The 16357-nt window shown below is 41.2% G+C and overlaps 1 protein-coding gene across 2 annotated transcripts; it reads right to left on the bottom strand.

Moving 5' to 3' along the window:
* Positions 1-93: 93 nt before the first annotated feature.
* LOC110974646 (uncharacterized) lies at positions 94-11179 on the bottom strand. 2 transcript variants are annotated; one of them, XM_022226449.2, is made up of 7 exons: positions 10770-11179; positions 4967-5190; positions 4374-4470; positions 3932-4223; positions 3430-3544; positions 2664-2908; positions 94-2416 (listed from the first exon to the last, which is right to left on the bottom strand). In XM_022226449.2, exons 1-7 carry the CDS (start codon positions 10998-11000, stop codon positions 2217-2219), a joined length of 1404 nt encoding a protein of 467 aa, XP_022082141.1. In that variant the 5' UTR covers positions 11001-11179; the 3' UTR covers positions 94-2216. The 2 variants fall into 2 exon arrangements, with proteins under 2 accessions (XP_022082141.1, XP_087002698.1); XM_087146572.1 differs by lacking the exon at positions 10770-11179 and adding an exon at positions 7729-8033.
* Positions 11180-16357: the final 5178 nt, after the last annotated feature.

The following is a 16357-nucleotide window of genomic DNA, read 5'->3' as shown; positions in this document are numbered from 1 at the left end:
ATTTAGCGTCCTAGGTACTTTTTCCAATGTGGTTTATGCTGATATGTATCTTTCGAGAATGAATCAAAGTATCAACTAAAATTTCAGCCGCGATTTCTGCATATCTGTCTAATTTAATCGACACTTTATTGTGGTAACTAATACCCGTAAGCCAATCTGGATCACTAGTCAACTGAGCTGTCATTTCCGATGCGGTAGCATCGGACGGCTCAAAATTGCAATTCGGTACAAAATGGAAGCAGATGTAAGCGGCCTAGCGTTATCCTAATATTGGCCTGTTGTTCAATGGAACAAAATAATGCTTTTAAAGGCCAACCAAAGTACTGATTTATTTGCTAGGGTTAAGGGCGGGCCACGCCTCCCCAGTCCAAAAGCATCTCTCCAACATGTGTACACATCTCGCAAAGTGTACAATACATATTGTTTATTTGAAATGACACCCCCAAATATATAAGTTTACATCTGACGCCGTTTGTTTGGGTGCTCAGTTAATTATATTATATTACCAAAACATTTTTTAAAGTACCGTTAAACTTTAGCATGCTTATTCTTCAAATGCGTTGGAAATACTTAAAATGAATTCATTAAATAAGATTATTACCATTTAACATCGATAAAAAACCTTTCTGAAAATCTGATTTACAGAACGTCAACTAGCAAGCAACTTTCTCATCAATGTTATTTTAAAAGCAGCAGCAAGCTTTTTCTAAATAAACACACTGACAGCACTTTCTATATAAATTAATGAATCATGATTTTTTTAAATTTACAAATTTAAATCACATATGTAAATTAATCGATGAGAATATTACAGTTGGAGGTCCAAATACTCTTTGCCTTCCTTACTTGAACCTTTCACAAAAATGTGAAACGGCAGTTTTCTTGTGACCGTTGAAACAGAATTTTCATCGTCTGTTAAACAACCAAGGCTTTTTGGACGAGAAATTCAAACCTTTCTTTGAGAGAATATAATTTTGCAGTAATCCTCACTTACTAGAGAAACGCATTTCTAAGTTGTTTGCCATATCAAAGAACCAGTCTCGTCTTATGTGTGATTTTTCAAATCGGTTCACTCGATGATTTTTATGACTATTCATAAATACCTCAGTGTCCCTATTCAACAACACGCAACGTGGCCGTGTTTGAACATTTTGATAATGCCCACCGAGATTTGATAATGAATGCTGATAATACCTGAGACGAAAGTTGTGTCCATTCTCCAGAAGGAACCGGTCTTATAAACGCACGTTAAAGACAGGCCAAGAACCAAGCACATTATCATTTTAGTACTAAATACTAACACCTCTCGTTGCATGTACTAAATTCCAAAGAAGAATATTCCCTCAAATCGAACGTTTTAGGTGTGTTCGCGCGGTTACTCCTGTTAACACTAGTAAGATGCGTGCGCATTACACTCGGTTAAGGAGTATACCCCCCTCTAGCGAGAGTATACTCTCATTGACCCTCGGGTCGTACTTCAGCCGTTCGAGCGCTCAGGTGGTATATTCGTCCTAACACGAGTAGCTCGCTCGAACGCACCCTTTGAGTTGCTAGGCTACAAACGTTTGAAGGAAAACATCGGTAAAAAGATTTAATTTCTGAGCTTTGCGTCATTAATCGAAATTGCATGAATCAGCCAGTTCTTTGTCCGCTCCGAGCAGGGACAAAAGAGGGAATATGGAAGGGCTGCGCAGCACCGTGATCAGAATATCGACAAGAATATAAGATTGAATTTAATCTTATATTCTTGTCGATATATTGATCTCCATTATATCCGGTTCGTAAGTGTGACGTCACTTCAGTTTAAACCACGCCCACTGCACACATGCACTGCACATAGAGTTACATGCACTGATTGCCGTTTACGTGGAACCATGGAACCAGAAGTTAACGCGATCGTCCAATGGGAGCCTGCAAATCGTGGCGCGTCTGCCTTTGTGACGAAATCACTTACGAACCGGATAGACTGGATAGGACATCGCGCATTGTTTGTGCACAAAATGCGCGGCTGAACAATGGCGGTGCTTCAGGAGGGTAAGGTGATGCTGTATGCTGTGCATTTCTGGTCAACATTCCTTTTTCTCATGGGATGATGGCTGAGCCCTCGACCCACTCCCGAAAACATGCCAAAAATAAAGAGAAAATGTAAGAATACAATTCTCGCTGTTGGAACACCGAACTGGCTCATTGGTTGCAATGCGACGACGATCTTCCATTTAGTTCTTGACGATGTTGTGTTCAGGACCAAACGGGAAGTGACTGATGTTTTCTCCCCCTGACTCTGTCAGCACCAAGATGTTGTGTTCACGGTATCCACCTGCACCTGGCTGGCCCTCTGGTATAGTGATCATCGGTTCCATAGAAACCACCATGTTTGGTTCTAGAACGGTCTCTATGTCTTCTCGAAACTCCAAAGCTACCAAAGAAAGATCAGTCAGAAAACTTGCTTCAAGTAGCGAAAAATACATCCCGAGCTTACATAAGATTTTATGTCGATGCACCGAATTACACAACCGGTTGCTTCAGCTCCACCCCTCCCCCGAAACGACAATTTTTCAAGGTCATCTGAGTGTGGGTTGGTCAGTTTTATCTCTTACAGCCATCTAAGGTTATATTTAAACCTTTTGTCATTGTGAGTTGGTTCCTCTTAACTTTAAGTTTACCTGCTTCCCTGCCATAGTAATGACACAGGGTTCCAAACGAATGGCCATAACCAAAGGTACGATACTTCAGCAGGTCGTGCTTCTTGAAAATCTCATTCAACTCTCGCGCGATGTCTTTACATTTGACCCCTGGTTTGATGAGTTCCATTCCCCGGCGATGTACCTCACAGTTAACCTCCCATAAACGAATGTTCTCATCGGTGGCATGGTCAATAAACAGGGTTCGTTCAAGGGCCGTGTAGTAACTGAGCGCAGAAAAAAAGTAGTTGTTGTTGGGCAGATCCTGAACGTCGAGTGATGACAACTCTACTCATCAATGGAATGACTTGGCGCGTTTTTAACAAACACTTTGTTACAAGATGTAAATGCATGTACCTGTAAATGGTTTGTTTTTGTCAGTAATTTGCTCAATTTGGCGAACGATGGTGGAAATTTAAAAACGCAAAGCCGGTGGAAAAATGGTTACTTTCTGTGTGTGTTCTGTTGTAAACAACGAACAATGTCCTTTGCCAAGTAACGTGTCGAATGTTGTACCAGAAAATTTACTATTAATTTCTACATTTTTTGTGCTTTTGCATACTGTGTTGTTTAGTTTACTTTTTGATTTTTTTGGCATGACAGCTCTTATGACATTTGCAAATGTTCCTTTGTAGAATTTCTAAAGTAATTTTTTACCTGCAAAAATTAATAAACGCAAAACAAAAATGTTATGTCGGAAAACAGATTCAGGCAGAAATGGATTAACAAGATCCCTTGCGTGGCTCACCCTGCAATCATTGGGAAGCAATTCAGACTGACGATATCTCCGCTTTTGAATGGTCTTGTGGTGACGGAATTATGAGCTCCATCGGTGTTAACACCTCCTTGAATCCAAGACCAAGCTGGTGGAATGGGAAAACACGTCTTAACAAAACCCTGATAATGTTCAAATGTGTCTTGTTTTTACCTCCTTGGGTCTCCAAGTTGGGAAGCCTATTTATTTATCCCCATCTCATTACTATACTAAATGTAATATACTGAGTGTAGCATCAACTTTCACGCTTAACACTATTAAAAACACTTTTACACTCGTCTGTAGCAAAAGGTTATCTGTCAGTTATGATGTTGAATGCATAAGTCGCGATGATCATTTATTTTTACTAACTTTACGAAACATGTTTATTTTCATGGTAGCTATGAGCATATCAACGAAGCGTTAAGCACGTGTCGCACGATCAACATTACGTGGTTGACGTCGTGTGAATAGATTACATTATGATTAAACTTACTGTCTCGTATCTCATGATGTGGAAAGGTCTTTGCAATCTCTCTCACCATAGCCTCTGTTGACGCCAGTGCTACCTCGTGCTCAGGGACCCCGTCGGCCATAGCTGCGCGCGCAGCCTCGCCGCCAAGATCTGCTACGCGAGCGCCCTCTCTGATGAGCGCAATCTCTTCGGGTGATTTGATCATGCGCATATACATGCTAGGCTCTGCAATATCCACTAACTGGGCGCCAGGAACAGCGACTTGTAACTTCTTGTAGCTGTCAACGGGAATGTGATCTAACTCACATCCAACCTGACAGAGAAGAAAAATGAAAGCAGCAAAGCAATTTAAATCTCGGAGTGACTTTCCTTGGAAATTTCATGCACTTCCGTCACTATAATGAAGAAACCCTTTTTACCCAAACAGTTACTGTAACCGAAAATTGCCGTTTGTCTTTGTCACCTTTCCTTTGACGTGCTCCATCTCTTGCTTGACGGCCTTCCAAAAGTTGTCTCTTTGCCAATCTGTAAAGACAACTGTTTCTCCCACGTGATTCCTCCTACAAGAAAACCAATTCGACAAGAAAGGCTGAATTTCTTTTTATCTCACTGAATCCTGACGTTCGGCCTCCTGAAGTGTATTGGTAACAGAAATGCGCCTTGTCTTTTTGTAAGGAGCTTAAATTGCCTATTTAGAGCCAAAGAGAGACAATTTTCATCTTAATCCTGCATACCTCAAATTAGTAACAGTTACATTATGAGAAGACACCAAACATACACTCTGTACTACTGCAAGATACTGCAGTTACCCCAACATAACAGAAGTGGTGATGCTTTAATGAAGCTGGATCAAAACTTGACAGCAAAAGTTATTTCAAAAAGTTCAAATATCCCACGGTTGGATGTCAGTGGTGGAAGCAGCGCCTGGCTGTCTTGACTGCGGGCTTACGGTTCATCAACATGAAATGATCTGTAGCCACTAGCAAGTGACCTCTCGTAAGCGCACGTGTACAGACTACTGTGGTCGAGACTTTTGGAAATCTGCCAAAGCACTACCTGTCCGGTTGTCCGTAGTCAATTAGAGCTGATATGATAGCCACTTTCTCAGGGGTGACAACGAGGCCATACGGCCGGCCAAAGGAAAGATAGAGGAAATCTGAGTAGTAGTTGATGCAGTGATACGAGGTGAATAGGGCGCCACCTATCGAGTTCTTGTCCATATAGTTACGGAGCTTGCTCAGTCTCCCCTCCATTTCTGCCTTGGAGAATGTTGGTTTCATCTGGTGGAGGATTTAATCATTACATGTGATAAATAATTGTACAAATCATTTTCGGTAACGAAGTTCCTTATTATTGCTTTATTTTTCTTAATTCAACTAGGGTTAAACCTTATCAGTTGCTGTTCTCCCTCCAAAGACCCTAAGGGAAGTAGACAATGAAGAAATGTTACAGATGGGCGGAAAGGTGCAAATAAATTCTCAGCGAAAAACCCACGGAATCAGGTACCGGCCGAGAAACGAATCTGCATGTAAGACATTAGTGCCACAACTCACGCGCTTACTTCATTCATTTGCAGTACACCAATGATTTCTTTTTACAATACAAACCATGCATATGCCGCACTTTTCTGTCTCAGCCTCATTATTTTGTGCTTCTGTCACTATTTCATAGATTCATGAGCAAAACCAGGAAGAAAACATCATTGTTACACTGATCTGAGCACTCAAACTCAAACACATAAAATTGGCATAAGAATTGGCCAATACATAGAATTATTTACATTATTTCAATTAACAAAACAACAGGCTTGCACTAGCGAGATTAGAAAAGGCCATGCCAAGCAAAACCAAATTAATAAAGCAGCCATGCAAAAAAACCCATTGAAGTAACATTGTACAGACGCACAACTCGGCCAAACAAAGGAAAACATTAATACTAGACATTAACTTTAATGTGGGTTCCCGGTATAAAGAAGCAGAACCGTTGATCAGTAAACGTCTGAAGCAGTGAAGAAAATTTACGAGCGATCACCTCTGGACTGGCCCAAAATTATAATGGTAGACTCGGGATCTGAATTTAAAGGCGAGTTTATAAAGTTAATGACAAAAAATAAAGTAGAAATTCAAGTGGGCGAGCCGGGTGTGCACAGATCGCAGGGGATCGTGGAAAGGTTTAACCGTACATTGGCCGAGCGTTTATTTGGTCATCAATACGCGCAAGAAATGTTAAACGTGGGTGAGCGAAACGTAGAATGGGTAGAACGTTTGCCCCAGGTCGTGAAATCGTTAAACGAGGAAAAACGCGTTTAATTGATGCCGTTCCTGCCGAGGCCGTCAAATTAGACCAATTAAGGGAAACAAATACCTAGTGCATCTGTTAAAAGCGCGTCGCGTGAATTACCTCCAAGCGTGGTCGTTCGGTATTTATATTACCCGGGCGAGCAAGAGGGCGGCACCATCAGAAGGGCGACAGATCCTGTCTGGTCAGTAGACGTTTATCAAGCGGAGAAGCGCACCAGTCAATTTAAACGAGTCCGGGGTAAAAGGGTAAAGACAGGTCCCACTTTATATTATTTATTAAACGGGCCAAATAGGAGTTTCGTCAAAGAGGAACTGCAAGTCGTACCCGAAGATACCGAATTACCGCCCGAGTCTTAACTGCGCAAAAAACTGACCTCGATTTATGGTGCCCGTAAGCCAACGTATCAACCCCGTTTGATAATATATAGCGCTTTGTGTCTAACGGTGAGAAGCTCAACTTATTTTTCGACACAGTGAATACCTGATGTTTATCGGATTTAAATAGCTGCTGTTTATTGAAATGCTGCTTCTGTTCAAATAAGCAACTTTTATACATATCTTGCGATATGTTTCTTTGAGTTACTACTTTTGTCACGCCTTTCACCTTCTTTAAATTTTGATCAGTAGTTAAGATCGAATACAAATTCGTCTTTCATTTTCCCAATGACTTTTTTTATTTTTGATGCTGTAAAGTTGATGATCGGGCGGGTAATTGCTAAAGTCAAACAGTTTAAGCTTTTTACTCAAATAGCCGTTTAAATCGTCGGTTTGAATCTGAACTAACAGAGAATCAGTGTCCGTGTACAAGAGACAGACATTTGAACCAAAATTTGATTTTAGTTCGTTGTAATAGAAATCGTACATTAAAGTTTTGGATAGGTCGAGCACGCTTACTCCGCAACAGATCGGCTTATTTAGCTTGGTCTTTACGCGATACATTTCCTTAAATGAAAGATCGTACTCTTTGAACGGCACGGTTGATTTGTAATTCGGTGTAAAAGTTAATTTTTTGTACTTATCTGCGTCCTGTAAGTCCCTCAATAAATGACCGTCCATACGATATCTAACATTCTCCATAGTCTTGCCAAAAACAGCATTATTCATCAATTTGAAGAAATCCTTCTCAAAATCGGACTTGGCCAATTTGCGCAATTCGGTGTTTTTGTCGATATAGTTTTTCATCCAATGACGCGGTGTGCCTCTTTTAATTCTAATACTAGTTCTAAATATTTCTGTAAAGTTCGCTAGTATTTTTGTTTAGTGCTTAATGTGACCACGAGTTTGTCTACCGAGGTTATTTTTTCTCCGTTGCTAATTAAATTTTGTTGGTAGCTTGAAAACCATTCATTAGGCACTACTAAATTTTCAGGTGCCAGCGGGAAACCGTTGTGTTTGTCGTGTAGGTGTTGCGGGTAGTCTAAAGTTACTTCAAACATCTAACCGCGCGTGTCTTCGGCTCTTAATTGGAAATAAACTCGGGAGTAAATTTGTCTAAGCTTTTTAGCCACTGAAACTCACCCACGGGTAACGACTGACTCATGGCCCAGCCGTATAAATTATTTGCGTCCAGGTACATGATGTATGACTCCGGTTAATTTGGGTCGTAGTCAGGCAGGCCTGGGTTGTTCGCCTTTGCATATCGCTTTGCACCCACACTAGAGATGCCACCTCTTTTTGCCCTTTCAAAAAACAAGTGCTTGTCTAGCTATGTCTGTCAGTAGTTCCAATTGTGTACCTGAATGCTTTAACAATGCATGCCACGACAGACCCGGTGACGTGTAATAGTTGGCCGGGTCAAGGCCGTAGTTCTGTGTACAGACTTTACGGAAGTTCTCAAAAACAGCCGCTAGCAATAACACGTCTGTTTCCACGTATAGGTCGTGGTAGTCGCCTAGGTTTTACAACCAAAAGTGTGCCATACTGTTCTGCACTAGCGTATTCTTGCTCAGTCACGGTGGACTGTCTCAAAGTGCTATAAAACGCGTTTACTGGTGGTAAACTCGTGTCTTGGAACCAATCAAAGGAATCGATATATTCGTAAGGGTAAATTCCCTTTTCCAACAATAAATTTGTATTTTCTGGAAACCTTTCGCGAAGTAAGTTAAAATCATCGGGTGAACAGTTTTTAACCAACCGATCTAGCGAAGCCGCCATGAAATGAAAGGAGTCTAAGAACCTGAGTTGGCCAAATGAAAACGAAATGTAGTTCTCAGTATTTTTAGCAATTAATTTTATTTCTTCCCCGTTAAACTCGTGAGCGCCTTGCATGATTAAGTGCGCGTCATATTTCTCGAGATTATGTAAAATAACCGGAGTGGGCGTTTGATTCGGGACGACTTTTAACTTGAGATTACAACTGGCATGCGCGGGGCCTCGGTACTTCCCTGTGACATGGCAGTGATCTCTGACCTTTCTAAATTTGTTGATGGGCTTTGTACACGTCATACATAGCAATTCTCTAAACCCAGCTTCGTTTACAGAACTGTGTTCAGCTTTTTCGTCCTTTGCTTTCGGTTCATTTGGAATTGGACACTGACACTGAGATTCCTTTGTCTTGCCGATAAGCTTTTAACAGATCCAGCAGCGTTTACAATTTCGTAGATTTTTTGTAACTTGGGTGACCAGATCAACGGCTCTTTGTTTTTAAATGTTTCGTTGATCTTGTCTGCTTCCTCAGAAAGCGACTGCACAAATTTAACCGCCGCATCTTTACCTCTACTAATCTCGCGTAAAGTGCAAATCCCGTGGCATCTCACGACCGTGTATGAGTAGCCGCAAGGCTTATGGATTTGTGTTTTGACCGTGTTTGTATCTGTTGGTGGTAATTTTTCTAAAACCGACTCAAAATCAGCGTAAATGACAAAAGGTACGGCTTGCTTATTTTTATAATTTTCAAACTTGAGAATATTTTCGCCTTTGGCGGGTAATTCGACTTTACAGGGGGCAACATCTAACCCTTGGCAATCTTCTTTGTGCCCTCTTAACTTTTCTTCTGTTTGGAAATGCGACATGCAGTTAAAGCACCGGTGTTTTTGGCCGTTGTGTTGATCGATATCGCCCGTCAACCGAGAAAAGTTTTTAATCCAGCAGTAGTGACTCTTTTCACTTGGGTAAAATAAAGTAAATTGATCGGTTCACCTAAGCGCTTACTGTTGTAAAGAATGTAAAGACCGTCTTTTTTTCGTAACCAAACACGTTGATTGCTAAGTTGTTTTGCGATTCGATACGTGGGATCTGAGATATGGGTGTTGGAAAGCTTATGTTCGTAAAATTTAGACCGTCGGTTTCTGTGTAAGTCGAGGTGCGCTTGTTGGATATGTAACATTTTGGATTAACTTCAATTTGACTTTTGACGTAGTCTGAATATAACTTTAAAGCCGCTCTCAGTGCCCATCTGATGCACTGCTGGTCGTTATTTTGGACGTTCATTATTACTTTTATGTGCCCCAATTACGCAGGTAACGGAATGTAAGTCGCACCCACCGGGTTGTATTTAACCACGTTGATGTAAAAAACGTCAACTTTATCAAAGATCCATCCCGATCCTCGTTGTGTATGAGCCTGCATAACCTCTATCTATTTTTGCCTCTGTTCAGCGAGTGCATTTTTCACGTCGGCTTCATTTGCAACTAATTTATTTTCGCTCGGAAAGGTGAATGTGCCAAGTTCAGTTTTTTCGGATTTTTTCAATCTAAACTGCACTTTTAGAGCCGTTTGCAATTTGTACGAACCCACTTCCTTTAACTCCTCCAACGCTTTCTTCTCGATGAAAGTTTTGTAAAAATCAAAAAAGTGCACGAGGTCGTATTCAAAGAAACGGGGTATCAATTCCCAATTGCGGTAGTTACCCTTAAAGCGCCTCACGTTTTTAATGTCGACTTCTGCAATTTCCTCGGGCTAAGTGTAAGCTTTAATCGCTTCAATAAAGTCTTGTTTAACATATCTATCTTTGTGTGCAAAAGGAATATCGTGTTTTTGAACCGTTTTCAACAGCTGCCGATATGATTGGCGCGGGAGGTACCTGAATTGTTTCTGGTCTACTCGTATGGCTTCAATGAGCTCGGGTTTGGTGTGAAATTTACGCTTGGGTGCCGGTAATGGGATGTTATACTGCTTGACAAAATCTTCTAAAAACGCCTTCTTAAATCGATTAAAGGTCGATAGTAGAGGTCTGTGTTTTGGGTTGCTCATGTCTCTATTTATATATAGATTTCTAAAATCTTTCTAATTTTTCTATAGACTTGACTTGACATGTTTTTTTTTCGGTTGTAAATTGTGAAAAGTCATGAGTTCAGGCCGGGCAAGTCGACACTTGTAGTGACCGGAAAAGCGAGGGGAAGTCCCTTTTTTTGTTTGAGAGTCACGTGGTAGGTTGTTTGTGCGGTCGATGCTGGCCGGCGCACGTCGCGAGTTGTTGACAAAAAAGTGCGCCGGGGTCAAAAGGTCAAGGTGAGTGAAGAGGAAAAGGCAGGTGGCGCAGAACTCTCCAATCCCTACTCAGTACTGCCCGTCTGCATATTGATTCACTTCTTCCCTATTACGATAATGATTACATTTACCTTTTCTCCATTGGAAAATGTCATCAAACTGGGCATAGCCTCATTTGTACTGGACGTTGACCAACACCGACTGTTAATGCCGGCCAGGCGCCTTCGGCCATTGTCAGTTTCCAAGGCAGGTGCACACCTTGGCAGGGATGCGGCACAACATTGGAATACGCCTGTTGCTGACCAGCTAACGCGAAAGGCAAGGCCTGCTTGACGTGCACTACTGAACATGACCGATATCATGTTGAGAACTACCTTCGAATAGATTCACACTCCAAAATGGATGCAGAATATACCGAAGTTCAGTCCAATGTGCAATGATCGCAGGCTAGATCAATGGACCTTGAAATGCATGAGCGTCTATGCAGTATGCAATCATTATCAGCAGTTATGTAGACTTGTTACCACGCCATTGATAAGCAAATTTTGTCCGCCAATCGTGCACCCATGTTTAGTATGGGCCAAGACGGCAGAACTCGATAGCGGTCTCGATCAAGCATAAAAATAATGCCGCACGCGCCGATTTCCATTGCGCCCTCTCGTGACTTCATTTCACCAATCGACGGCCCGTTCTACCGTCTTGGGAATCTCCTACAAACTGTTTAAGTTTTTCTTTAATTTTTCTACAGATTTCCGGAGGAACCAATCAGCGCCTGGGATCGGGAAATTCCAGTTGAATCTGTATGTGATAAATATGGATCAATGACCTGCATCACAGGAGTTATTACGCGATAAAATGTACTGTATTATGCATGTGCCAGCGCTGTTGTTGTTTTGTTTTAATGGCGCTTTGGCTATTTTCGCCAATAACTGTATTCATACACTTTATTAATCGGCATCACATTACGGAGTTAGGAAGAAGGTCCAGTTTTAGAGGCAGGAGGAAACCGGAGTACCTGGAGAAAACCTGCGAGAGCGAGTATGAACTGGAAACCAAATGCACTTAAAGCCTGGGCTAAGCCGGGATTCGAACCCGGGCCTCATTGGTGCAAAGCGAGGAAAGAACCACTACGCTAACCCGCTCCCCCTGTCTGCGCTTTAACGCGTCACTTAACGTACTGATATCTCAGTAAAACCAATACTGTCACCGTCGATAATGGCCGCGGTCGATGCATTGGAACAAGGAGCGAAGAAGTGAGCATGTAAAAGACTTCTTATAACAAAACTGAAGAAACTACAAGCTGACGCTATTGATACAAACCCGCTTCAACGCTCCCACGGTGTTTTTTAAAATCCTTACCGCATCCTAGGGTCAATTGTGAATATTCATATTAAACTACTATTTTGCATGCAAAGGCCACGCCTCGGTTGTAGGAGCTGAGATTCCCAAGATAAGACGGTAGAACGAGCCGTCGATTGGTGAAATGAAGTCATGAGAGGGCGCAATGGAAATCGGGGCGCGCACCATATATTATGCGCGATCGAGTTCTGCCGTCTTAGCCCAAGATAAGACTAGTGTATGCAGGGCATTCATGCAATGAGATTCATTGGCGCAGAGCATGCAAATGAGGATCCGTCTGCTTGGGCTCAGAGTTCTAGTGCATGGTGTGAAGGTCATCAAGCGTTCAGCCTCACTGACGCTCTGGCCTAAAAAGAGCAAAGTTTGGGAGCGAATGTGGTCATGAACAGTTTTGTAGGAATGAATTTCGTTTGTTAACCCATACTGGAATATCTCATGCATCCGTTAAACACGTTAGGCTATGACGTGTACATGTTTAAACGCTGAAACGATAAAAAGTTTCCATCCGTAAACACATTTGCCAAGATGTTTAAACAAAGCCCGTTTAGGCATTTTACTAACTCCGTCTGGCATTCCTTTTTATTTTCAACTATATTTTTTAAGTGTAATTCTATTCCAATGTCAGAGAATCAGGGGAATTTGAGGTCAGATTCCAACAACTTGTTTTATCGTGTTTATCAATTTTCCTTTAGAACTACAAACTCTGGTTCCAAGGACAGTTTTTGTGTCATCACTTGTTTTTATGAAATACTCGATGCTATGCACATTTAAATTTATGTAAATAATGCATGCGGATATCAGACCCACCCACATTGGGCAAACAGCCGACGTAAGGTGAACGAGCTTGATAAACTTTGCTCAACGAATAATCTGTGTAATGATAATACATGTTTATTATCATTTCTGTTTATTAGCGTTGGAGAATTCATGAGGATATTAATAATTTTAGCAATTTTTTTTCTGCTTTCAAAGTGTCATGAGCAGGGTGGGGGTCTGTGTGTTTTTTTCGAAGTGGTATACAAATAACAACAGGAAACTGTGACAGTCCAAGTCATAGCTGTTTATAAAGAGAGCAGCGCAAACTTCATATTTGGAACCAAAATGGCAGTGCAATTCAGCATGTAGCTAATGTGTGCTAACTGTCCGTATGCACTGTCGCAAAATCCCCCATTTTGGTTCCAATAATGGAGACACTCATATCGCAATACTCTCAGGCTTCCTAGCTCTATAAAAACAGCTCTGGTCCGCCAAGTAAGGAAATCTGTGTGTTGTGATTGCTGCAAACGGTGTCGCCATAGACGGACAATGACACGCAAGGCACTCTCACACTGGTGTAGCACGCCCTCCTTGGTCCTATCCTAGCTTGTTCACTGAGTTGAAGAAATTAACATCCTCTTCTGTAAGACTAAAATAACATTGCCCGTACCAACGGAATAACTAGCGGAAATGAAAGCAGACAATGAATACGACCATGAGTGGACGTGTGTCTTCATGACCTCATAATTACACCAATTATTTGATGACTATTTTCACTGAACATTTTGTTGGCATTGAAGAAAGCGCTCTTTGAAAACGTACGTGATTTATAAGGATCCAATAGTCGGCTTTAGCTCTGTCTACGTCTCCAGCATCGCCTGATTTTTTTTAACCAACTAACTTTGAAGTTGTTATAGATCGATATTGAGTCAGTGTCAAGTGGGCATATTGAAGTACAAGTGCATGCAACAGAGACAAATAGTATATCTAATTTGAACACCACTGTAAGCCTACAAGAAACCTGAGACGGGGTCGAAATCGGATACAAATCATTGTAAAATCGTCATGGTAGTGAAAAAAGACAATGTGGTCTACAGTCGCCTTAACAATAGAGCTGCCTGAAAGGAAAAGGTCACGCAGCGAGTTTCTGGAAACCCTCGCGCGATCCGCCTGTGGGGATTTTACATTGGGCTGTCGTATCACGTTCGATAATTTTTGGAAGAATAATTCCTTACTGAACCACCCCATGAAACACTCATGTTGGACTTTTACTTTTGTCTTCCTAAAGTAATATTTAGGAAAAGTCCCACGGAGATGGGTAAAAAACGAATTTTTTAATGACTTTTCACGTCCGGCGATATCGTACATGTAGATATAGGTCTCCATGTTCATGCATGTTTGTTTTCACTGCCCATGCTTTCGTGAAAACGAGATTGTACAACATTGCAAAGATTTACCTACCTTCACTGGATGGGTTCTAGATTCCTCTGAGTTGACATCACGCAGCTGTTGTCTGCAAAGGTTAGATAAAATAGATAATAAAATTTCACGCCATAAATGTTCATCTGCGTATGAGACCACATCATTGCACTGTTCTTCATGTATTTTAGATTTTCGGAAGTGATGGGTCAATTTGTGGCAGGATATTTCTCTTTTAGGTCAAATGATTTTTCAGTTTCTATAAATTGGCATACTAGCAAATATTTTCCAAAGCCTATTTTACAAATTGGATTTTTTAAGAAGTAACTGAACGAAAAAATATTACAAATTCTAAAATCTTTGCACGTTATTAAGGGTTCCGGAAGCGCGCCATCAGGGGTCAACGTTTAGGCTTTATACTATGGACTTGCTCGATCAGCCGGCAAGCTCCGATGACTCCCAATGTACCTGACTCACTTGTTTGGGGGTGTTATTATATCGAGTGTATTTCCAATCCCTGAAAGGCTGCAACTCGAGTGTTTAAAGTCTCTTGGCACCGTTGCATATAATCGAAACTAGACTTCAAAAGGTCGTTTGACCTCCCTGCACATTCGAATCCTGGTAAAGGGACTCGCTGTGTTGTGACGGCGCACTTGATTGGTTTGTGTGTTAAATGATGCCAACGGAGGCAGCAGTCTTCGTATACAGACTGAACGCGGAAATAAGCACTCGACCAAGTTCTCTGTTGTGGAAAGTCATACCAGCAGAAGGATACAAAAAACCACCCCCGAGACCTCTCATGATGGTGTTATTGAGAAGCTCTTCATCCACCCTTCTGTTTATCTTCATTGTACCGCTATTAGGGATAACAGTCGAAGCAGGTTATGACAACAATGATGGAATCTATGAGAGGAAAAGCTCTGCTGTCTTCAACGACCTCGCCCTGCGTACAACTCGTCACAGCGCATCAAGGGATGACCCAGGGATGGGGAAGACGAGGTTTGCACGTCAGACTTCAGGAGGCTACTCTCGGGATGACATACAGGCTATGCTGAATGCTCATATTGAATATCGTAGGAACGTTACCCCGCCAGCTGCCGATATGAACATCATTGTAAGTCAATATTAGTAAAAATTAAGTTTTGAAAAGAAAAGACGTAAGAGTGAAATCCAAGACCCATGGTCAACTGAGGGAGGAAGGGGCACATTTTTCACTATTTTGAAAAATGGAAAACATTAATACGTGATCGAAATTAGCATCTAAATAATAGTTAATGGTGCGTAACGTCTGGACTGCATCACTAAAAGGACATTCACTTGGCTCACTTCTTTAATTTTCCTATGTCAAATTCAAACAGTCTGCCGTCTTTGGTTGAGAACCCCAGAAACGCAGCCCAATAATCTAGGTCACAAAGACCTAGACATTAAAGAGACATCACGCACCAGTAGCTCACATTAGACTGCTTAACTCGATCACGTTTTAATTTTTCCATTTTCCAAAAATAATGTATTTCTAATGTCTCGGTCTTTACGTTTGATTTGAATACTCAGTCATGCAGGGCTCACAATGTTTATGTGAATTAAGGTTTATTCGCCTAATCGAAGCGACAATCCGCAGGATTTACTTTTTACAACACCATTTCGTACCGTAAAAGCAGTACGTATTAAATATCAATGAAGTATAGTTGCCATATAGTCATATTATACTATAGTTTGGCATACACGTTTTTCAGTAAGGAATAAATTATGAATATTAGTGGAATATACTGGCATAATAACGCGGCAATATTTTAGATATACCCTGGTGTAATGGCCTTGGACCATTTCATTTCTTTGGTATGTCCAAACTGATGAGTCAGAACCATGCAGCTTCTGCTTGCTTCATAACCCAATTCTAGCTCGGTTCACTGGCCAGCATTTTCAATTTGCAAATCATGTGTAGTCAACAAGACGCTTTATATCGAACTTGTACTATCAAATGCAATCTCACTATCGCAGTTTTGGCTGACATGCCCGTCATTACAGAGATTAAGGAATAATTTTTGGTTTTGTGTTGTTTTAAAATTTATACACACAACTATAAGAATATAGTGCTCAGATACACTACCACATAGATATGCACTATCTTCCTCTCTTAGTAATAGTGTCATAAATTTCGACAAAAGCCATCGTCAATACGATTAAC

This window comes from Acanthaster planci, linkage group LG15, assembly GCF_054643075.1.
Source record: "Acanthaster planci isolate LZ-2023a linkage group LG15, COTS_SCS, whole genome shotgun sequence".
NCBI classification, from domain to species: domain Eukaryota; kingdom Metazoa; phylum Echinodermata; class Asteroidea; order Valvatida; family Acanthasteridae; genus Acanthaster; species Acanthaster planci.
The sequence above is the reverse complement of the archived record's forward strand: the minus strand, read 5'-3'. Positions and strand labels throughout refer to the sequence as shown.